We start from the raw sequence: 25,422 nt of genomic DNA, 5'->3' as shown, positions 1-25,422 counted from the left end.
CTGATAGCAGGAGGGAAGAAGCTGTTCTTATGTCTGGATCTCCAGGCTTTCAAGCTTCTGTATCTTCTCCCAGAAGTTTGCAGAGTGAAAAGGAATGGCCAGGGATGCTGGCACCCGTGACAATAATTCAAGCCTTCCTGATGCAACATACCATAAAGATGGACTCAATGGAAGGAAGTGATGAGCCTGTGATGAACTGGGCTGTAGACGCAAGGACATGAAGATGCTGGTTTATTTAAAAAAAAGACACAAAGTGCTGGAGTAACTCAGCGGGTCAGACAGCATTTCTGGGGGACATGGATAGGTGATGATCCGGGACTCGATCCCATACGTTGCTTATCCATGTCCTCCTGAGATGTACTGGTTGTGTTCTACCCTGTCTTCAGGATAAAGGTAGAGCTGTTGCCACATCAGGCTATGATGCTTCCCATCAGAATACTTTCTATAGTGCAGCTGAAGAAGATTTCAGGTGCTTAAGTAAGGAAATACATCAATGGACTTTCTTGGTCACTGGATCAGTGTGAAAAGTCCAGATGAAGTTGTTGGTGATATGGATGCTACTGAACTTGAAGCTGTAGCCACATCTGTACAGCAGCTCTGAGCATGAGGACAGAATTGTCATCGACTCCCAATCTTAGGTCAATAACCAACTCTTTCATCTTGCTGATGGAAAGAGTTAGAGTTTGTACTGACACCATGACACAATCTCTCAATCTCTTTCTTGTACTTTATGTCATCATTGATGTTGATCTCGCTGACAGCAGTGCTATCATCAGCTACCTTAAAGACTGAGTTGACTTTATACTTGGCCAGAGCGTAGAGCAAGGAACTGAGCCGTCAACCCAGAGGAGCACTGGTGTTGAGGTCAGTGTGGAGGACATGTTATGATCAACTCGGACCTTTGGGAAGTCCAGAAGACAGTTGCAGATGGAGGCCGCAAAGTCATGGTCCAGACGTTTAGGGATCAGGTTACTTGGTATTATGGTGTTGAAGGCTGAGCTGTAGATAATGAAGAGCATCCTAACATAGGTGTCCGCATTGTGAAGATGATAAGAGTTGTAGAGACATACTGCAGGGAAACAGGCATGTCGACCTGACTTGTCCATGCCAGCCAAAATGCCACATCGAAGCTTGACTCATTTTCCCAGGTTTGGCCCATATCCCTCTAATCTTTCTTACCCCAGTCAATGAATAGCATCCTGACATCGGTTTTCTTATTACCAAGGTGATCCAGAGCTGAACATTGTGGAAGAGAAATGACATCCTCGATAGACCTATTTTTCCTGTACATAAATCACACATTTCTCAGTGATTTTGTAAATATTTGTTCCATGGATGTGTACGCACCTGTAATGTGTCTAAAATGGTTTCTAAAAAAATGTATCCATATGGTTAAAACAGTGTCACTGCAGTCAAGTTGAGGTGAGTCAGTAATTTCTGTTAGACAACACTTTAGTAGACACAAAAGATTACAGATGCTGTAATCTTGAGCAAAAAGCAAAGTACCGGAGGAACTCAGCGGACCAGACATGCATCTATGACAGATGATTTTTCAGGTCAGGACCTCCTTTGGACTTTTGTAGAACTGCGTTCTAATGATTTTGTATTCCTACTTTCATTAAATATTCCTTAGCACAGCTTATAGATGTTTTTTGTTAAGATATTGACTGTGTATTTGATGAATAGAATGATATTAGATGTAAGCAGGATATGTTTGGATAACACATTTATTGTCTCTGTGCACACAGGCACAGTGGTGCAGCAGTAGATTTGCTGCCTACAATGCCAGAGACATGAGTTTGATCCTGACTACGGGCTGTCTGTATGGAGTTTGTACGTTGTCCCTGTGATTGCAAGGGTTTCCTGTAGGTGCTCTATTTTCCTCCCACATTCCAAAGACGGCAGGTTTGTAAATTAATTGGCATCTGTAAATTTTCCCTAATGAGTAGGCTAGAACTAGTGTACTGGTTGATGCAGTCTCTGTGGGCCAAAGGGCCTGTTTCCAATTAAATACACGCAAGTCCTTGCAGTTTTTCCTGATATTCTTTCAGGGAAAGAAATTCATTCTTATTGCTGGCACTAAATGGGTGTGAGAACATTAGCCATTTATTTTATCACCTCCAGTTTTATCACCACCTGATTTTTGTTTAGTCGATAAACTGGCATAAGGAGCTGACAGTTGAATCTTGTATTCAGCATTGTTGCCAATAATATGTCCTCCTGACCTATTCGACACTTAAAGCAGAGTTTTCTGTAAATTCACTTGTAGTCTCTGTGTCATTGTAGCTAAATGTCAGTAGAGGTGATTATAAATGATGACCAATGTCCATAGCCGAGTTTAGTGCCAAATGTTCAACAATTAAATCTCCTCTACATTTTCTTTAAAACAATGCAAAATCTAAATTTGACTCAAATTTGATATTTCAGTTTCATTCTTTGAAACTTAAATTGGATTTTAATTTTATTTAAAGTCATTAGCTCATTTTAATTTTTTTGTGATTTTACAAAAGTATTGCACAATTAATCTGTTTGTTTACTTAGTTACTTAATATGTTAGGTTTACCACAATGCTGCCTGGATTAGAACTATTAGCTATAAAGAGATGTTGGACAATCTTGGATTGTTTTCTTTGGAGCATCAGAGATTGAGGGGAGACCTGATCGAAGTATACACAAGTATGAGAAGCATGGATAGGGAAGACAGTGAGAACCTTTTTTCCCAAAGTCAAAGGGTCAACATTACCCTCTGATCTTAAAGCTTTGCCCTCTGCTGTATTGTTCTATGCTTTTTCTTCTATGCCCAATGTTAACATTATAGTGAACCAGGCCTGAAAATGACCTCATATAACAGGAAGAATTCCTCCTGCCTAATTCCCTGAACCTTTCTGCAGCAGGATTAGCTATACATATCCTTTTGGAAATTTCCCAAGGATAATACAAACTTAACTTTGCAGTGGGGGAGAGTTTGGCATCAACAAGTAAATTTTAAATGCACTAATAAGTTGTAATAATAGTCTCCATGAACCGTATAACAACCGGATCAGTATCTTTCATGGGGATCAATTTACATGTTTTCATTTTAGGAGTAAGCAAACTCTTATAGACCACTAGTAATCTTTGATAATTATATTTTTAAGCAAATTTGTACCTTTGTGCACTGCTTAAATGTATCAATGTGCAATACTTTAACATGTTATATGTACATAATAAGATTGACTATTCAATCATTAAAAAAAATTAAACTAATTAGCTGCTTGGCTCGAGGTGCATCATTATAAAAGTGGAAATTCTGCTATTGTGGAACTGCTTGACGTAAACAAGTAATGTGTTGTAAAGAATAGACAGGACTTACAATAATAAAGCAGGTTTCACAATCTTAGTACTTGACAGTCAATGTTGTTACTGTTATAATATGGGGACAAGGTAGTAATTTAAGTATTGCAGCATTTGGTCAATTGTGTCTGCGTTTTGCAAGTGCTATCCGAAAAGTTTACTTTTTACACATAGCACTTTAAACCCTCTCTTTTGAAAGTTACTATTTGATTGAATCCCACCACAATTTCAGTTAGTGCACCTCAGGCCATAACAACACGTGAAATGCATTTATTTCTTTCACCTCTTTGAGCCTCTTGCCAGTTGATTTTAATCTGTCCTCTGGTTGCCCCCGTAAGAGAAAGATTTTCCACCTTAATTGCCAAAAGTCATAATTTGGAACATGCCTGTTTAATCTCGTTAACTTTTCATGTTGCAAGAAGAACAATCAGAGTTTCTTCAATCATTCCTTGTAACTCATCCTTTATTGTGATATCATTCTGGTAAATCTGTTCTGCAGCTTTTTTCAAATGCCTTCATACCTTTCCACGGCATAATATACAGAATCAGATACGTTGTTCCAATAACAGTTTACTCATTTGTAAATGGTATTGACATTACTTTTTTAGGTTATCTTTAGCATTTTAAATTATTTTTTAGGATGTGGCCAAATGCTGGAGTAACTCAGCAGGATAGGCAGCATCTCTGGAGAGAAGGAATGGATGGCGTTTCGGGTCGAGACCCTTCTACATATAACAGCCTGGATGTTGTACAGTTTTGTAGACTTGTCCACATGCTGTTCTGCTGAATTCACACTTTTATTAAATACACACCACTCACAACTCATGAAGGTTGGACTTAGGAATTGCAATGAAAATTGCATAGTATATGACCTGACAAAGCCCTGTGTGATCAATCTCAGTCAGACCTGTGGCTTCCTTTCGCTCACCGAGTCACAGAAGCAGGGTTTCTCCTTGGAAATTCTAGTCCTAGCGTCACTAAAATCTTGGCTTCTTGGACTTTTTCTGGGTTTGGTAAAGAGGAAATTCCTGGTTTAAAGACTTTGATTCCTTCTTATTCCTTATATTCTTCTCCAATGCAAAGGTTCCACAATTATAGTCTAGCTCAGGTTCAACACATTTCAGCCATCCAGTACATCGACATTTCTGCCACAATGTGATCACACCACCAGTCAGGCCAGGGAGAGTCTAGGACCAGAGGCCATAGCCTCAGAATTAAAGTACGTTCTTTTAGGAAGGAGATGAGGAGAAATTTATTTAGTCAGAGGATGATGAATCTGTAGAATTCTTTGTCACAGAAGGCTGTGGCGGTGAAGTCAGTGGATATTTTTAAGGCAGAGATAGATGGATTGAATGGCGGAGTAGACTTGATGGGCCGAATGGCCTAATTCTACTGCTATCACTTATGACCTTTGTATCCTCACCCCTTTCCACTTTCCACACCCACACTCCCTTTGCAACTCCTCTTTTTCCACTCGAATGGCCATCACCTCAGGTACTTTTCCCTGCAACCACTGGAGAAACAATACCTGTCTTATACCTTCTCCCTCAATTCCATCCTGGGACCCCAGCTGCCCTTTGAGGTGAGACTGAGGTTCACATGCACCTCTTCAAACCTCCTATACTGCATTTGGTGGCCTCTTTTACATTGCTGAGATCAAACATAGACTGGGTAACCATTTAGCCAGACACTTGCGCCTGGTCCTCCAAGAGCTGCTGGATCTCTCGGTTGTTAACTATTTTAACTCCCATTCCCATTCCCACACTGACCAATCTGACCTGGGCCTCCTCCATTGCAAGAGTGAGGCAAACTGGAGGAATAGCAATTTATATTCCATTCGGGTAGATGACAACACAACGGTTTGAATATTGAGTTCTTCAACTTTAAGTATCTCCACCCCCGCCCCCCACTTTCCACCCTTCTCTTTCCTGTGCCCTTCAACCATAATGCACACCAACTTCTTCCTGCCACTATATCCTGCTCTTCTCCCCCTCCACGTCCCCTTCCACCTATACCTCTTCCTTTGGCTTTACATTTCATTCCTCGTCTCCCCTTATCTAACATCCGTTTGTCTCTGTTGCATCTCCAACCATTGTCCATCCATCTGCCTATCGTACCCTCCTCACTTGAATCCACCTATCACTTGCCAGGGTTTGTCTCCTGCCATTTTGTTTCCTGCTTTTTGCTCCCCATTACAATCAGTCCAAAGAAGCTTGCCAATCCCAATAGGTCACCTATCCATTCATTCCATAGATGCTGAGTGCCTCCAGCACTTTGTGTTTACCACCATCTGCTGTTCCATGCATCCCCAACTATCTTCAACCTGTAGCAGTTGGCTGCCGTGGTACCACCCCCAATTTCCACTCTACCAATTGTGCAGCATTGGGCCGGATCCAATCAAGTCCAGAAGATCATGGGATTGATTATTCCTGACAATTCATACAAAGACTTAACTATCCACATGAGTCTGATGAAAAATATTCTTCACTTAGGTATTTCTTTGCAATATAGTTTAGTTTAGTTTATTGTTGCACGTACCGAGATGCAGTGAAATGCTTTTTGTTGCATGTGAACCAGTCAGTAGAAAGACTAGTTTTCTCTTATTACCATAGTATTCTTCAGCCTGAAGAATAGCTCGACCCGAAACATCACACATTCCTTCTCTCCAGAGATGCTGCCTGTCCCGCTGAGTTACTCCAGCATTTGAGTCTATTTTTGTGCTCTTCTGTTTGTTGTTTGGGTCCCAGATACCACTGCAGGTGTCTTAGACCGGATCCAATATTTATTTTCCCATTATAACCACAAGTTCACTGTCTTTTATCTTCAGTTCATTAGGGTTCTGAGACCCTAGGTCTGAATAAAACTGAATAAAACCCCTAAATCTAACTGTTCAGGGTGGCTGCTTGCTGAGGCTAAGAGACAGTGACATTGGGGTACCGAGTACTATGTCTTGATCAGTCTGAAGAAGGGTCTCGACCCGAAACATCACACATTCCTTCTCTCCAGAGATGCTGCCTGTTACTCCAGCTTTTTGGGTCTACTTTCGATTTAAACCAGCATCTGCAGTTATTTCCTGCACATTACAGCGCCCTCCATAATGTTTGGGACAAAGACCCATCATTTATTCATTTATTCATTTGCCTCAATTTGAGATTTGTAATAGAAAAAATACCATGTCGTTAAAATGCACATTGTCAGATTTTAATAAAGGCCATTCTTATACATTTTGTTTTCACAATGCTGTATGTCTTGAAGGTTTGGGTCACTGTGAGATTTGCCTTGCACCTTGCTTGTATTTGCTTAACAATCTCAGAGAGCTTCAAAAATCATTAACGGTCCTTGTATGTCCAAATGGCTGTTAAGGAAATACATGTTGTCCATTCTTCTATCTTGTGAGGGCTATTTTAATCCTATAACTACTACACAAAGCTCTCAGCCATTTCTTGATATCACATGAAGTGAACTGTAATGACCAATGACTGCTTCAGTTATGTGGGGATCTCAGGAGGAAGCCAAAATGAATCATCCACCCAATACAAAACTGTAGCTGCTTCAGCCTTGACATTAACATTCATGTCCTGACCCAAAACTGCACTTGTCCATTTCCTCTCCAGATGCTTCCTGACCCACTGTTCCTCTTGCACTTTGTGTTTTACATGGGATTCCAGCATCTGCAGTTTCTTGTGCCTCAGGAATCTATTCCAGGATGCTGAGAGATGAGAGAAGCAAGAGATGAGATTGGCTCAGATGGAGATTTTTGTATCTTCATTGGCCTTGAGTGATGTAAAAGAGGACAGGAGCATAGGAAATGTGTAGGAAGGAACTGCAGATGCTGGTTAAAACAGAAGATAGACACAAAATGTTGGAGTAACTCAGCGGGACACGCAGCATCTCTGGAGCGAAGGAATGGGTGACGTTTTGGATCGAGTCCCTTCTTCAGACTGAAAGTCATGGGAAAGGGGAAGGAGAGGGAAACATACATGTGTTGGGCCCTGTCAATATTAAGGATGGGGATATTGTTGGAGTCTCTGCCTCCTGTTAACTGTTTCATTGTTCACCACAATTCATGAGATGTGCCACTTATTGCTACTGCGTTGGCTGTTTAGAGTATAGATAGTCCTGTGGTGCACCTTGACCAGGATGGAACCTCATCTTTAGGTATGCTTATTGCTGTAGTTGGCATTACAATCAGCCCCCCTCATTGTAACAAGGTCGATCACTGGTTGATAGTAATGGTATTATGGCAGACCTAATGTTTGGTAGATTGGTTTGTTTTGCTTTAGTTTAGAAATACTGTGTGGAAAAAGGCTCTTCAGCCCACCGAGTCCATGCCAACCACCGAGTCCACGCCAACCACTGATCACCCCTTCGCACTGATTCTATGTCATCCCACTTTCCCACCCACTCCCTTCACACTAGTGGCGAATTACACAACCCAATAAACCTACAAACCTGCATGTCTTTGGGAAGTGAGAGGAAATGGGAGCACCCAGAGGAAACACATGCAGTCACAAGAAGAACGTTGAAGCTCCACTAACAGCACCCGAGGTCAGGATCAAACCCGGGTCTCCTGCACTGTGAGACAGCTGCTGCGCCACTGTGCTGTCCATAAAAATGCTATCCTAATTAATGACCGGAAAAGGGTTTTATTACTGCCATCACTGGCTGTAATCAAAGCACTGCTTTTGAAATAACATGTGCTGAAAGACATTTTAAGAAGATACAATTATTTTGAATCAATCTTGCCAAGGCATAAGATTTGGTGGGACATTAAATTATTGGTAGAGCCTTGAGCCATCTTGGTAGCAGTAGGAATGTTATTGATTTATATGACTCTATGACTATTTAGTTGTTCAGCTGTACATGGACTCTTCCATAATTATTCAGGGCAAGAAGGGAGGATCACTTCCATCCCAAGAATGTGCTCGTGGATGTAAAATTTGAACGGAGAAATCTGTTCTGAATCCAATCCATTTAGCACAATAAGGTGCCAAACCAGATGATGGAGATTATCCTCAGTGTGGAAATAGCACTGATAAAAACTAAGCATTGTCACCAACTAGTGCTGCCCTGAGCAGACCTAGGTGCCTAGGTTGATGGTGGTTGATCAGTTTATTAATTTCCAGGTTGAATATAGTGTGGCAACATATCTGAGTGATATGTTAGACACAAAATGCAGGAGTAACTCTGCGGGACAGGCAGCATCTCTGGAGAGAAGGAATGGATGACGTTTTGAGTTGGGAGCCTTCTTCAGACCGATGTCAGGGGAATGGGCGGGACAGAGATATAATGCAGTCGGAGACAGTAAGACTGGTGGGAGAACTTGGAAGGGAGAGGGGATGGAGAGAGAGGGAAAGCAAGGGCTACGAAGTTAGAGAAGTCAATGTTTATACCGCTGGGGTGTAAGCTGCCCAAGCAAAATATGAGGTGCTGTTCCTCCAATTTGCGCTGATCCTCACTCTGACAAGACAATGGAAAGACAAGTTAGCAGAGACTAAAGGTGGCATATAACGATGCCATGAGAACACTGCTAAGGAAACCTAGATGGTGTAGTCCTAGTAACATGTTTGTGGCTGCAGGAGTCAGTACTTTAGAAGCTATCCTAAGAAATCATTTGCATAAATTCATTTGCAGGATAAATGACTCTAAAAATGTAATTATTGTGGCCTTGTCAAACATAAGGTTTAGCACTACACGCTACGAATCCCAGTTGTGGAGACACTGGTATCATTGTCTCATTGTAGGACATTGATCATTCTTTTATTCTGGATTTTAATTCATGTATTGTGTTTTTTTTTGAATATATAATTTATGATGCTTTTATAAGTGATATACTAAGATTTTGTATGTACTTTATGATATTTTTTAATATGCAATGCATTTTTATGTAATGTTTCCCCTTGTCTGGACCTTGAGTCCGACATAAAGTTTATTATTTTTTATTTATTATTGTTAAATAAGAATTGTTTATCAACTACATCATACTATGCATCTGCTTTCTCACAATGTTCCAACTTCACACTAAAGTCACATTTAATTTGATTAAGCAGCAAAGTTTATCAACGGAAGGCAGACATAGACAGAGCATCCTTTTTGGGAGAGGCTATCTGTTGAGGTGAAGAGCTGTAATTGAAGCTTTAGGGATGGCCTCATAGCTCCCTGCTTCTCAAAACAGGACTTGAAGATGGACCCTTTGTGCAGCATCGTATTGGGCTCCAGACGAGCAGGTTGGACAACCACAAGAGGCCTGTGAACAGAGGCTGCCTGCCACTGGGCCACTGCTGCAGTTCTAGGTCGAGACCCTTCTTCAGATAGTCTAGGATCTGTTTTCCATTAGGGTTCTTCCAGTCATTCTTATAAACTCAGTTCAGAACCCATGGGAATGCTGTTGGAATGGCATGAAAGGTGAGCCTCTTATTCAGTGGATTGGATATTAAAACCCTCTGTATGAGTCTTGCAGCTTTTTCTAATCTTCACAAAAGGTGGTTTGGTGAAAAGAACATTGAGGTGTGGGCCCATACCGATTATTTTGTTACTTTTCTTCATGCCATTAAAAGCATTTCATGTCTTAGTCAATGTCATCTGGCAGAGATCCCCAGTAGATGTTTACGGTGATTGTTTGTCTGTGGATTTTCAGTACTACGTTCTCCCTCCAGCTAAGGCATCTTCAAATGAGTTTGAAGATTAAGGTTGTTATTTTAGCATTTAGCATGCAAAGCTCTGCGACGCAGCAATTAGCAAAGTAAACAGGATACTGACGTGTACTGTTGAATCAACAGAGTCGACATCAGAAGAAGTTTATTAAAAATATGTAGCCTGTTCAAACTTAAAGGAAGCCATGAAGACTTGTGGATGTTTTGTACAGCAGTCATAGAGTGGACAATGTGATTCCATACAGTGTGCAGGCAGTGGCAGACTGGGTCTAAAAATATCTACAATGCTTGCCATCACTTGCTATCAGGGGCCCACTTGCCATCGGGCAAGCTGACACCCTGGCCAGTCCGCCACTGTGTGCAGGATTGAAATGGTTCTCTGGTCTTGCAAATGGGTGACTGGATGAGAAAGTATACACAAGCTACAGGAAAGAGTTCCCTAAAGCTAGACACAAAAAGCTGGAGTAACTTAACGGGTCAGGCAGCATCTCTGGAGAAAAGGAATATGTGACGTTACGGGTCGAAACCCTTCAGTTTCTAGGGTAAAGAATTCTAAAAATTCAGCATTGTAGATGGTGCCATCTCATCTCTGTCTTAATTAATAGACCATCATATTGAGATGGGTCATCCTATTTCTAAACTACAATAGGAGAAAGAGTTTCTCATTACATTCTCTGTCAAGCCCACTGTAAAAAATGTGTACATTTCAATCAGCTCATTTCTCATTCTTCGAATAAAATGTAGAATTATTCCTTTCACTTTCATTCCTGAAATCAATCGAGTGAAACTTTAGTGCACACTTTTGGAGGTGAGTATATCATTGTTTAGATAAGGAGACAAAATAAGTAGTTTGCTCCCAGTGTGTTCTCACAAAGGTTTTTACTTACTCCTTAATAATACAATGGTTGAGAGATAGCCGCTGCTGAAATACTGCATTGCATGTAGGTCACTTCAGCTGTTTGAACTTAGTGTACTTGGGCAGATACTCTTGTTGAGAGTTAGTCACTGTAATGCTTATGTTTAGTTTAGTTTAGTTTAGTTTAGTTTGGTTTAGTTTAGTTTAGATTAGTTTAGTTTACAGAAACAGTGTGAAAACAGGTCCTTTGACCCACCAAGCCCACGCCGACCTGCAATCCCTGCACATTAACACTATCCATCACACGCTGGGGACAATTTACAGAAGTCAATTAACCTATACAAAATCTGTATGTCTTTGGAGTGTGGGAGGAAATCAGAGATCCCGGAAAAACACCCACGCGGTCATGGGGAGAACGTACAAAGTGCGTACAGACAGCACTCGTAGTCTGGATCGAACCCGGGTCTCTGGTGCTGTAACGCAGCAACTCTATCATTGTGCCACCGTGCCGCCCCTGTCTGTTTGGTTGCATGTCTGTTTGCATTCAACTAGGCAGCATTGAGCAGTGCTTATGGGGCATTTGCCATCAAGAGTTTAGGCGACAGAAAATATATGAAGAAGAAAGTTGGAAGCCAAGTAGGGATTTATTTGTGGGAGAAAGAGAGAAAATATAAATGGGGTTGTAAAGATGAGAATACTTTTCAATCGGTATTTACCAGACAGAAGGATGTGGAATATAGGGGTTTAGGTGAGGAGTGCACTGTTATTCTGGACATCTCTGTACCAGAGAGGAGGATGTGGGACACATTCTAAAGAAACCTAGAGATATTGGGACGCATTAGGTGGATTGACATTGAATTTTCCAACCTACTCCCCAGCTCCCTCTTTCCCATGCCCACTAGACCCACCCTGATGCTCCTCCCTGCTCCTATCCCCTCAACACTCATCTCCCATCCTCAATGTTACCATTTCCCTTTATCCCTCCTCTTTCCTCTCCCTGTCCCCTTCCACGCACATCCGTCCCTCCGGCTTTACATTTCACTGCAACTCTCCTCTTCGTATCTGACACTGTTTTGTCTCCTTTTACCTGTTGCCTTAGTCGTTTACTTCAGTCGTTTTCCAATCAAATCCCCTCACCTGTATCCACCTATCACTTGCCCTGCTTTGTCATGCCACCACCTCTCTTCTCCAGCTTTTTCCTCCCTACTTTAATCAGTCTGAAAAAGGGTCCTGAACCAAAACTTCACCTGTTCATTTCCTCTCCAGATGCTTCCTGACCCACTGAGTTCCTATCGCACTTTAGTGTTTTACTCAGCATTCAGCATCTGCAGTTTCTTACACCTCAAGAATCTATTCCAGGATGCTGAGAGAAGCAAGGGATGAGATTGGCTCTGCTGGAGATTTTTGTCTCTTCATTGGCCTTGGGTGATGTAAAAGAGGACAGGAGCATAGGAAATCTTTAGGAAGGAACTGCAAATGTTGGTTTAAACCAAAGATAGACACAAAAAGCTGGAGTAACTCAGTGGGACAGGCAGCATCTCTGGAGAGAAGAAATGGGTGACATTTCGGATCAAGACCCTTCGTCAGGGAAATGTTGTTCCCTTATTCAAAACGTCCAGTGAGTCTTACATTAGTAGTAAGGAATTTATTGAGAACATTCTAAAGCACTTTAATTTGAAATGCAAACACTCATTAGTAGAAGCTGGTGTGGTTTTGTGCAAGGGAAAAGCTGATTCACATTACGGATCAGTTTTTGTGGGAGTAACTGAGAAGAATAGAGGCAGGGGAGTAGATGTAGTAGATGTACATGGACTTTAACAATGACCCGTGCACAAGGCTGGTCCAGAGCTTAAAGCACTTGGGACCTGAGCTGTGTTGGCAAACTGGATGCAAAATTAACTGGGTGATAGGAGGCAGAGTGTAGAGGAGGTGGATGGTTGATTTTCTAACTTGAAGCCTAGTTTTCTAACTTAGGGCAGCACGGTGGCACAGCGGTAGAATTGCCGCCTTACAGCGCTTGCAGCACCGGAGACCCGGGTTCGAACCAGACTACGGGTGCTGTTTGTAGGTAGTTTGTACGTTCTCCCTGTGACCGCGTGGGTTTTTTCCGAGATCTTAGGTTTCCTCCCACACTCCACAGACGAAGAGATTTGTAGGTTAATTGGCTTGGTATAAGTGTCAATTATCCCTGGTGTGTGTAGGATGGTGTTAATGTGCAGGGATCACTGGTCGCAGCAGACTCGGTGGGCAAAATGGCCTGTTTCCGCACTGTATCTCTAAACTAAACTAAAAACTAAAAAGCCTGTAGCCAGCGGTGTACCACAGGGATTCACACTGGGATCATTGTTGTTTCTTATCTAGGTAACTTATGAAGTGGAGAGAAGGCAGGTACAGGATATTGAGTTGGATGATCAGCCATGATCATATTGAATGGCGGTGCATGCTCGAAGGGCCGAATGACCTACTCCTGCACCTATTTTCTATGTTTCTATGTTTCTATGATAGAGAGGAACACAGGAGCTGGTACATTGGGTGGAATTTAATCAAGACATTTTGAGACATTGCAGTAAATGGCAAGGATCTTAGAATTGTTAATGTACAGAGAGACCTTGGGGTGCAAGTTCATAATTCCCTTAAAATTGTGATGCAGGAAGATAGAGCAGAATATAGAGGAAGGCATTTTGCATGCTTGCTTTCATAGGCCGGGAAATTGAGTATAAGAATTGGGATGTCACGTTGATGCTGTGAAGACATTTGTTAAGACGTATTTGCTTTGTTCTGGCCACCATTCTACAGGAAAAGGTGTGGTAGCATTGGAAAAGTGCAGAAGGGATTCAACAAGAAGTTGCCTGGAATGGTGGGCTTCAATTACAAGGAGAGATTGGATCGATTGGGTTTGTTCTCACTGGAGTGTAGGAGGCCAAGGATGATCATACAAAGGTTTATAAGATAATGAGGGCCATTGTTAGAATTTAGATTAGGATTTCCTTTGATTTATATTTCTTGTCATCTGCAAATGTATTATCATTTTAGTTTCGAGAACTTAATTTTCTCCCTTGTCAGTTTTGACGTGCCATGTCTAATGTTTGATTGGGATGTTTGGTAGCTGTACAGAACGCCACAGGAGATCCTTTTTCCCTCTGGCTATCAAGCTGTACAAATCCTCCCCCTTCTGTCGAGGGGTAGACTTTCTTCCCTACCCCCAACCCCCCCCTCCTCCCCCCCCCCCCCCCCACCCCACCCCACCCGCTCCTCCCTAATCTTTGCACATCCCCAATCCTGGACTTTCCACTTGTCACTTTAATTTCATGTTTCATTTGTGTTGGCTGACCAATTTCCCTCCTGGGATAAATAAAGTTATATCGTATCATATTGTACGGGTACTCCAACTGACTGTATTATTAGGTACACAGAAGAAGTGAATGGCTTACTCACATAGATAAGTCCTGAGAAATAACGTTCCCTCAGATTATGCAGCACTGATGCTTCATTCAGGCAAGTCAGTTCCGCCATGTCCTCCACTTTGGAGAACTTTGGGGGGTTCATCTTCTGGATATCGTCTTTGTTAATTGTAACTTTCTTCCCATTTTCCATTAATTCAACAATGACTTCATCCCCTTTTTCTTCCTTGATGCTTGCAGCTTCAAAGCCATTGCGGTCTGAAGGCACCCACACCAATTTCTTCGCTGCCCAGTCAGCTTGAGCCAATGAACTGGCGAAGGACTTGTCCACAAAGAGAAAGGAATCGGCGTCTCCAGCCTGGCTGCCAGATTTCTGTGCCATTATGCTCTAATGACCTGTCAAAATAATTTAAAATAGTTACTTACATATTATTCAATGATAAGAAACCTGACCATGTTACATGGACCAATGCAAGAATAATATAATTTGTTTTAATCTTTTCTATCTTGCCCTTAATCTGACAAAACAATTTACTGTCCCACTTTGGAACCAGCGTCCTTTTTCTTTTGATTTGTTTCAGTGAAGTAAGCCACGTAAGATACAAAAAAACTGGAGTAGCTCAGCAGTACAGACAGCATCTCTGGAGGGAAGAAATGGGTGACGTTTCAGGTCGAGACCCTTCTTCAGACTGGGTCTGAAACATCACCCATTCCTTCTCTCCAGAGATGCTGCCTGTCCCGCTGAGTTACTCCAGCTTTTTGTGTCCACCTTCGGTTTAAAACAGAATCTGCAGTTCCTTCCTGCACAAGTAAGCAATGTAATTCAAGGGTTAAACTTTTCTAAACAGGTACTGGTCTCAAAGTGGTCTTGGATCAACCTCTGTGATATAATAATAGAATAATTCATTTTATTTCCTAGGTATTTGGATTATCTGTACATTTAGTTGATACTCATTTTAAAACAATGCCTAATGTATTAATTGAGCATGGTGATGACAGAGATGGCCCCATGTATAGTTCGAGCAATGGTTGTAAAATGGTGGCATGAATTGATAACATTTCCTTCCTATACTTAATTTACTTAATCTTAAACTGGTAACAACTCTATTATACAAGAAAAGAATTACACTAAAAACCAACAATTTATTATATGGAGTGAGGTAATTTTGAGAACAATAGACCCTTGAGAGTGCAAATTCAAAATTAAAATGCTTAGGTATTGAGTAAAACAAATTGGTTTATATAGTTCTTTATTAATTGGCTGTGTAAATTTAAATGTGCAATTCTTATTTTTTGCGTTGGGGTGTGCAGGAATAAAGACTAGGACTAAAATCACACATCCAAATAAATGTACTTCCAAGATCAAAGCATTGTTTTGCTGAATGTGCCATGCTTTGTACAGACATGGGCCCATTACAATTCATCTACCATCCAATAGATCAACGTGTGATGCAATCTCGCTGGCTCTTCACTCTGCACTGGACCACTTGGACAATAAGACATCCATCAGGCTGTTGTTCATTGACTCAACACCATCATCCTCTACACACTCTGTTCTTGCCTACATGACTGGATCCTTGACCTGGTCACAGGCAGACCACAATCAGTATGAATTGGCAACACCACTTCCTTCTTGATAAAAATCAGCACAAGAGCAGCCCTGTGCTCAGTCCTCTGCTCAACTCTCTTTATCCCCATGGGAGTGTAGCCTGACATAATTTCACCAGTATTCTTATATTTACCACTGATACCACCGTTGATGGACAAAATACAGATAATAATGAATCAGAAAATCTGATTGAATGGTGCCGGAACAATAATCTTGCTCTCAACACTAACAAGACCAAGGAACTGATCGTTGACTTCAGAAGGGGAAAGCTAAGGTTCCATGAACCTGTCTTCATCGACAGGATGATGATGGAGAGTCTCCACAACTTCAGGTTCCTGGGCATGTATATTTCTGAAGATCTGTCCTGGGCCACGCACATTGATGCAATCGCAAGGACAGCTCATTAATGCCTCTACTGCCTTCAAAGATTCGGGAGATTTGTTATGTCGATGGATACCCTATTGAGAATCCACAGGTGTAGAGAGTGTACTGACTGGTTGCATCACAGTCTGGTTCGGCAACTCGAATACCCAGAAATGAAGGAGATTACAGAGAATGGTAGACACTGCCCGATCCATCATAAGTCCCCACCACTCCCCAGCATCTCTAGAGAGAAGGGATGGGTGACATTTCGCGTTGAGACCTTTATTCAGACCTGAAGCGTCATCTATTCCTTCTCTCCAGAGATCCGGCCTGTCCCGCTGAGTTACTCCAGCATTTTGTGTCTATCTTCAGTGTAAATTAGCATCTGCAGTTCCTTCCGACACATGATAATCAAACACTCTCGACTCTCTCTTGGCTCTTGATGCTTGGCATTACAAATGAAACTGCCTGCCTAAAGGCATGTGGGGGTACGTTCATCAGAGAAATCATCCCATCCCAGAAAGAAAGCTCAACATCGAATTCTCTCCGGCAATTTGGGATGGTCATTAAATGCTTATCTTGCCAGAGAGCTTCACATACATTAAATGGACAAAAATTAAAGTTGACTATGAAGTACATGTCTAGAATTGATGCATAACTGGAACTGAAGTAAATTATGATTCATTGTATATGTTTGGAAATAAAATGGATGCTATTTCCTCTGTTGTGAATGTAAATATATTCTACGGGCTTTAAATCTCATGCTCTGTATTTATATTTCAGTAGATATTGTCTGATGTTGTGCTAAAGGCATGTGGCCACAAATACTGTTGCTTGGTTGTTTCACTAAGATCCCATCTGTGTGATGTGACCTGTCCTGTGAACTTCACTTCAATATTTTGCTAAACTAATCCATGATGGGGCCAATATGGGCAACAAGAAAATGCATACAGATTTGGAATGCTTACTTCAACGGAAAATGCTGTGTTTCCAGCAGAGTTCAAACTTAAGTGTTCTCATTACTTGCAGAAATGTTGACTCTGTTAATTTAACTCCTGCTTGGATATGTTTAACGGTGCACAGATCCAGCGGGCAATAGGTTAACCACATTTGCATACATGTTGTGCAGTATTGCTTATAATCTGTACATCAATGAAAGTAAATACTCTTCAGAGGAGATATAATCTGCACTCTCAATCATCCTTGTCTCATAACTAAGCGTAAATTCCTCCAGTCTTTCCAGATTACTTGAGCCTGTAATCCTTGGTATAATTTTAGTGAATCTGTTCTGCATACTTCCTACTGATTGTTGAGGTTAATTAGCTCTCATTGTTGCAGATATTCCTCATGCTCGTTGGCTTTCGGGTGCATCATCAATGCCTTTTTGTGTAAAATCAGAGCACAGAACAGAGAACAGTTCAGGAGCTGGCCCTTCGGCCCGCAATGTCCATGCAGAACATGATGGCAAGTTAAAGTAATCTCCTCTACCTGCGCAGGAGCAATATCCCCCTATTCCCTGCATGTCCATCTGCCTGTCTGAAAGTCTCTTAAATGTCGTTATTGTATCTACGTCCACCACCACCGCTTTCAGGCATCCACCAATCTCTGCGTCTTCCCTCGCACGTCACCAAACTTGCCTCACATGTCTCCTTTAAATATTGACCCTCCCACTGTAAGTCTCTGCTCTCTAGTCTTTAACATTTCCATTCTGATAAAAAAAGGTTCTGACTGTCTAAGAAGTGAGATTATTTGCTGCATGGCATTTAAATGTACTCACATCTCTTCCGATAATGAAGCAACAAAGCAAGGTAAACAGCAAGACCTGAACTGTTTAGGTTGGAGGTGATAAGTTACATTCTAACCTCACAAATTCCAATAAAAGTACCCAGTTTCAATAAGGGAGACTCTCAAGTTGTTCTGCTATTTAACCATTGCCAAATTCCCTGTCAATAACAATTCGGGGCCAGGGAGTATTATCGGAGCAAGGAAGTTCTTATGAAAAGTCACTGACGGAAATGTGAATGGTGTCTCTCCCTCTTCATATGTTGCCTGATCCGCTAAGTATCTGCAGCGTTACTTTTTGTTCTTAGATTTTAAGGATTAGCATTGACCTGACACTTAACTGGACTAGCCATATAAATTATCGTCTACCAAAGGAGGATAAAGACTTCAAGATCTGTGGCTTTTGACACACTTCCAGATGCACAAAGGCAAAATGTCCAAATCAGGAGTGCAACAACTAATCTGCCTGCAGTTCCAACAACAATCAAGACATCTGACATCATGCAAGTCAAAGATAGACATAAAGAGCTGGAGTAACTCAGCGGGTCATGCAGCATCTCTGGAGAAAAGGAATGGGTGATGTTACGGGTCAGGATGCTTCTTCAGACTGAAAGCAGAGGAGAGGGAACTAGAGGTAAAAAAAGGCCAGAACAAAGCAGGGCTAGCTTCAGATGACCCAGGAAGGGTGGTGCCCATAATGGCCTTTACTTGGCTGGGGAAGAGATGATAATGAGTATAGAAGCTGGGATGTAATGTTAAAATTGTACAAGGCATTGGTGAGACCAAATCTGGAGTATGGTGTACAATTTTGGTCGCCCAATTATAGGAAGGATGTCAACAAAATAGAGAGAGTACAGAGGAGATTTACTAGAATGTTGCCTGGGTTTCAACAACTAAGTTACAGAGATAGGTTGAATAAGTTAGGTCTTTATTCTCTGGAGCGCAGAAGGTTAAGGGGGGACTTGATAGAGGTCTTTAAAATGATGAGAGGGATAGACAGAGTTGATGTGATCAAGCTTTTCCCTTTGAGAATAGGGAAGATTCAAACAAGAGGACATGACTTCAGAATTAAGGGACAGAGGTTTAGGGGTAACATGAGGGGGAACTTCTTTACTCAGAGTGGTGGCGGTGTGGAATGAGCTTCCAGTGGAAGTGGTGGCGGCAGGTTCGTTGGTATCATTTAAAAATAAATTGGATAGGCATATGGATGAGAAGGGAATGGAGGGTTATGGTATGAGTGCAGGCAGGTGGGACTAAGGGAAAAAAGTTGTTCGGCACGGACTTGTAGGGCCGAGATGGCCTGTTTCCGTGCTGTAATTGTTATATGGTTATATGGTTATATGGTTAATGAAAGGATACAAGGATGGTACAGTGGAACTAGTAGGGCGACTAGGGTGGGAGGGAGAGAGGGAATGCAAGGGTTACTTGAAACTAGTCAAAGGCTAGTTAACCTCACATCCACCACTTTAACTCTTTATCATCTCCACCACCACAACCTCGCCCGCAATGTGCACATTCAACAAAGTATATTGCAATAACTTACTAACACTTCTTTGATACTATCTCCCTCACCTTGCACTTGCTGCAACATTGTTTGCCACTTCTGATTTGCCCTCCAACCCAGACACCATAGGTATCACTTTGTAAGTTTGCTGTCATTCTTAATATATTTGGGAATTGGCACCAAATGTAATGATGCCTACATTTAATTGAATGATTAAAACAATTTCAAAATATGGAGTTACTCTGTTCATTGAAGTATCTGTGTCAGTGTTGTCTTACCCTAATGCGTGTACATGGTGCAGGGTCTTACCTGAAGCAGCTTCTTCTGAGGGAGCATTTCTATGAAGAGTAGGAATGCACTGCTTGGTTGGTATTTAAGGGGCCGTTATACTGTGGCTGGAAGTTTCAGGCTTGTGCTTATGACATGAAGTGCTCATTGTGATTAGTATAACTAGTATAACTGGTATAATTAGTAAAGCTGTAGGAAGGAACTGCAGATGCTGGTTTAAACTGAAGATAGACACAAAAAGCTGGAGTAATTCAGTGAGACAGGCAGCATCTCTGGAGAAAAGGAATAGGTGATATTTTGGGTCGAGACTCTTCTTCAGACCTGCAGATAAATGTAAACTGCTGATGCTGGTTTACACCGAAGCTGGACACAAAATGCTGGAGTAACTCAGTGGGTCAGGCAGCATCTTTGGAGAGCAGTGGGTGACGTTTCGTCTAAAGAAGGGTCTCGATGTGAAATGTTACCCATTCTTCTCTCCAGAGATGCTGCCTGTCCCGCTGAGTTACTCCAGCATTTTATGTCTATAATTAGTATAACTAATCACATGGTTGCAAGGATCGTGGCAAATTATCACTCGATGTACAGGTATGTTTGGGCGGGGTACAATCCAGCTTCCTGTGATACTTCGTGCATGGTCTTTGGATTAATGGAAGCAAACAAGTATCCTGCTAAGTAAAAGAATTACTGACACTTTTGAAAAATATAAAAGTGGATAAGTCTCCAGGTCCTGACAAGATATTCCCTAGGACATTGAGGGAAGTTAGTGTAGAAATAGCCGGGGCTATGACAGAAATATTTCAAATGTCATTAGAAACGGGAATAGTCCCCGAGGATTGGCGTACTGCGAATGTGGTTCCATTGTTTAAAAAGGGTTCTAAGAGTAAACCTAACAATTATAGACCTGGGGTACACAAAATTGCTGGGGAAACTCAGCGGGTGCAGCAGCATCTATGGAGCGAAGGAAATAGGCGACGTTTCGGGCCGAAACCCTTCTTCAGACTCCCTTATAGACCTGTTAGTTTGACTTCAGTGGTGGGCAAATTAATGGAAAAGATACTTAGAGATAATATATATAAGCATCTGGATAAACAGGGTCTGATTAGGAACAGTCAACATGGATTTGTGCCTGGAAGGTCATGTTTGACTAATCTTCTTGAATTTTTTGAAGAGGTTACTAGGGAAATTGACGAGGGTAAAGCAGTGGATGTTGTCTATATGGACTTTAGTAAGGCCTTTGACAAGGTTCCTCATGGAAGGTTGGTTAAGAAGGTTCAACTGTTGGGTATAAATGCAGGAGCAGCAAGATGGATTCAACAGTGGCTGAATGGGAGAAGCCAGAGGGTAATGGTGGATGGCTGTTTGTCGGGTTGGAGGCAGGTGACTAGTGGCGTGCCTCAGGGATCTGTGTTGGGTCCTTTGTTGTTTGTCATGTACATCAATGATCTGGATGAAGGTGTGGTAAATTGGATTAGTATGCAGATGATACCAAGATAGGGGGTGTTGTGGATAATGAAGAGGATTTCCAAAGTCTACAGAGTGATTTAGGCCATTTGGAAGAATGGGCTGAAAGATGGCAGATGGAGTTTAATGCTGATAAATGTGAGGTGCTACACCTTGGCAGGACAAATCAAAATAGGACGTACATGGTAAATGGTAGGGAATTGAAGAATACAGTTGAACAGAGGGATCTGGGAATAACCGTGCATAGTTCCTTGAAGGTGGAATCTCATATAGATAGGGTGGTAAAGAAAGCTTTTGGTATGCTAGCCTTTATAAATCAGAGCATTGAGTATAGAAGCTGGGATGTAATGTTAAAATTGTACAAGGCATTGGTGAGACCAAATCTGGAGTATGGTGTACAATTTTGGTCGCCCAATTATAGGAAGGATGTCAACAAAATAGAGAGAGTACAGAGGAGATTTACTAGAATGTTGCCTGGGTTTCAACAACTAAGTTACAGAGATAGGTTGAATAAGTTAGGTCTTTATTCTCTGGAGCACAGAAGGTTAAGGGGGGACTTGATAGAGGTCTTTAAAATGATGAGAGGGATAGACAGAGTTGATGTGGACAAGCTTTTCCCTTTGAGAATAGGGAAGATTCAAACAAGAGGACATGACTTCAGAATTAAGGGACAGAAGTTTAGGGGTAACATGAGGGGGAACTTCTTTACTCAGAGAGTGGTAGCGGTGTGGAATGAGCTTCCAGTGGAAGTGGTGGAGGCAGGTTCGTTGGTATCATTTAAAAATAAATTGGATAGGCATATGGATGAGAAGGGAATGGAGGGTTATGGTATGAGTGCAGGCAGGTGGGACTAAGGGAAAAAAGTTGTTCGGCACGGACTTGTAGGGCCGAGATGGCCTGTTTCTGTGCTGTAATTGTTATATGGTTATACTGTACGAAGTTTGAAGGAATGCAGATGATCACTTTTAAACTGCTTGGTCCTGGCTCCAGTTAATGCGAGATCGCCTCCAGAAGGGCGTTGCAAGGCTTGTAAGCATCAGGTTGGTTTTGTATAGTTTAGTTTAGTTTAGTTTATTGTCACGTGTACCGAGGTACAGTGAAAAGCTTATGTTGTGTGCTAACCAGTCAACGGAAAGACAATACATGATTACAATCGAGCCATTTACAGTGTATAGATACATATACCATTCAGTGCAAGATGAAGCCAGCAAAGTCCGATCAAGGATAGTCCGCGGGTCACCAAAGAGGTAGATACATGTATAGGAAGGAACTGCAGATGCTGGTTTAAACCGAAGCTGGTTTAAACACAAAAGCTGGAGTAACTCAGCGGGACAGGCAGCAGCTCTGGAGAGAAGGAATAAGAAACGTCACCCATTCCTTCTCTCCAGAGATGCTGCCTGTTCCGTTGAGTAACTCCAGCATTTTGTGTCTGGGTTGGTTTTGTATACGAGTTACATAATGTACAACCAAAAGTAGATGTGTAATTGCATTACCCGAAAATGAAAAACTAGAGGAAAATAATGTTACAATGCAGAAAAGTCCATTACAATAATTCAACAATTATGTCATCAAACTACACCTCACTTGTGAGGTATAAACAGTGCGAGAATCTGTCGGTATAAACTCGACCCAATGTTCTCAACAAACAGCAAGTGAAGAGGGTGGAAAGAGACCAAGTTTTGTGCACTCGACTGCTTGAAATCACTCAACATCGTGACGTGTCCTGCAAAATTGTTCTGACAGTAATCCCTGCTTTGAAGATAGTCTGCCTTAATGACGCTCACTTTTGCAAATTAGGAACATAGTTGCAAGATTTGTTTTGCAAATTACGAGGAGTCACTGGGAATATATGGATAATATCTGACATGATCGAATAAGGTGAGCAGGATATGTTGGAAAAGCTGAATCTGTGCCTCATTTGTTCCAAACTATACCCTTTCAGAGCGTTTAAATAGGCTAAATGTGCGCAGGCTTCTGATGTGCTGCCGTGGTTATTGTCGCAGGCTTGGTGCTGCAACGGGTCTTTAAATGTTTAAATCCCATGATCTGAATGATATAGAATATAAACCATAGCTCCACGCCATTCGTTACCATGTATGGCCATGTTTCCACAAACTAGTGATTGCCGAGAGACGTAATAGTGGCGAGTTGCAAACAAATTGAAGTGAACGCCTTTTAGGGAATAGTGCAATGAGACTCGCGTCAAACCGCCAAGCAAGTGGCATTTTAATCAAATAAGGATAGGCTCCCTGAGCAGCCAACGTGGTAATCCTTCGCTGGTTAACTTCAATGTCATTCGCCCTTTGCTTATATTCTAAACGTTACTGATAATTAACTATCTGCTCAGATCTAATCCATTCCTGTTGCAAATGCAGGACCTGAAATCTCCAATACCGGGAATTCTTCAGCAGGTACAAACTGAGAGAGCTTAACAAGTAGAGCTTAAAACAAAAGTCTACATAATCACAATGTCTATACACTCAGCTGCTGACAGCATAGTAAATTGCGGACACACTTTACACAATTTCAGATCTAATTCGTTCTTTCGCTGAAAGGATTGATGTTGATCCAACAAAATGCAGCACTTTGATTGGATCTAGGCGGTTTCAAACACAGGCACTTTCTAAAACAAGTGTTTACAATTTTCACCTTCTGTGAAAGAAAACCCCACGCGATACATGCATTTCTGCAATCTGGATGCTATCAATGTTGCTCCGTCTGTCCACTCTGGCCATCGAGTCCGTTTCACACTTCCTCCCATATCCTTCCCCACCCCCTCTTCTCCGTGGCGTGGGGAACGAATGCTAAAATAACAGCACTCTCGTGTATTTCCAGCTTGTACATACATTCCATATCCCCATATTTAATGTCAAGAACACGAAGGCGTCTTTGTGCTGTTCCTCACTTAACCTGGGACTTACCTCAACCAGATGTACCATAGGTACGGTCTTCTCCCCTTGACACTTACACAACACTCTATATATGGATGCCCGTTATCAATGAAAGTATCTATGACTATGACAGAAAAGACTGCCCTCTATGGCTATACGGGCCTGACTATTGATCACTGCGCCCCTCATTGTCAACAGCTAACTATCCCTTAAACAGTTCCTGACACTTATTATTAGTTACTGTAATTAGGAATTACTGTTGAGTCTATCTACCGATCCCGGTATCAGTGACCACTATCACCACGCGTATTGCAACAGCGATTGCGTAGGAAAGAACTGCAGATGCTGGTTTAAATCGGAGATGAACACAAAACGCTGGAGTAGCAGCCTCAGCGGGACAGGCAGCATCTCTGGAGAGAAGGAATAGGTGACGTTTCGGGTCGAGACCCTTCTTTCAGAAACCCGAAACGTCATCTATTCCTTCTCTCCAGAGATGCTGCCTGGCCCGCTCAGTTACTCCAGCATTTTATGTCTACCTTACAACAGCGATTATTGTACCAGAGGATTGTCGCTGTTTTAGTATTCACCAATGGGTGTATTACAAGTTTAAATCACATGCACGCAACAGGATAACATTGCTCAATTTCTTTAACCTCGATATAAACTTAACTCTTCGATACAAGCAAAAGCATGTTTGACAAAAAGACTTACTGAAGACTGGCTATGCAAGAAAGCTGGCGAGAGTCCGAATGTAAGTGCCCTGGAGAAGAACCGCCTGCATACAGTAGGAAGAGACCGAGTAAGCGGTGCCCCCCCGTCTCTCACTATTTAACAGGAGCGCCCGGAATTACACAGGGCGGGACTGCTCCTCCCACTTGACAGAACTTCGGCCATAGACTTCAAGTAGCTAGCGGTTTTGAACCTATCTCTGTTATCAATGCTTGTTACTACTTCATATCTTGCAACATTGTGTGTAGTAATGTATAATGGTCAAGTATATATCACGCAGATGTGTAGATTTATGACTTAAAAAGTATAACTAACTTTAAGAAGGTTTAAAGACATAACTAACTTTACCAAACTTACCACGAGACTAACTCTGAAGAAGGGTCCCGACCCGAAACGTCACCCATTTCTTCTCTCTAGAGATGCTGCCTGTCCCGCTCAGTTACTCCAGCATTTTGTGTCTACCTTCAGTTTAAACCAGCAGCTGCAGTTCCTTCCTGCACAGAACTAACTTTACGATTGGTTGTAGGTTGTACCCATTGTGTTTGCTGAAGAC

The 25,422-nt window shown here is 41.9% G+C and overlaps 1 protein-coding gene across 2 annotated transcripts in view; it reads right to left on the bottom strand.

Moving 5' to 3' along the window:
- myh11 (myosin heavy chain 11) overlaps positions 1-24,961 on the bottom strand; it is a 165,603-nt gene extending 140,642 nt beyond the window's left edge. For both annotated transcript variants that reach the window (XM_033040278.1, XM_033040277.1), the window contains exons 1-2: positions 24,852-24,961; positions 14,277-14,638 (exon numbers count right to left, since the gene is read on the bottom strand). In XM_033040278.1, the coding sequence (XP_032896169.1) occupies positions 14,277-14,624 (348 nt within the window). In that variant the 5' untranslated portion in view covers positions 14,625-14,638; positions 24,852-24,961. The remainder of the gene's footprint in view (positions 1-14,276; positions 14,639-24,851) is intronic.
- Between the last annotated feature and the right edge of the window lie 461 nt (positions 24,962-25,422).

The sequence above is a fragment of the Amblyraja radiata genome, chromosome 22 (assembly GCF_010909765.2).
Source record: "Amblyraja radiata isolate CabotCenter1 chromosome 22, sAmbRad1.1.pri, whole genome shotgun sequence".
Lineage (NCBI taxonomy): Eukaryota > Metazoa > Chordata > Chondrichthyes > Rajiformes > Rajidae > Amblyraja > Amblyraja radiata.
The sequence above is the reverse complement of the archived record's forward strand: the minus strand, read 5'-3'. Positions and strand labels throughout refer to the sequence as shown.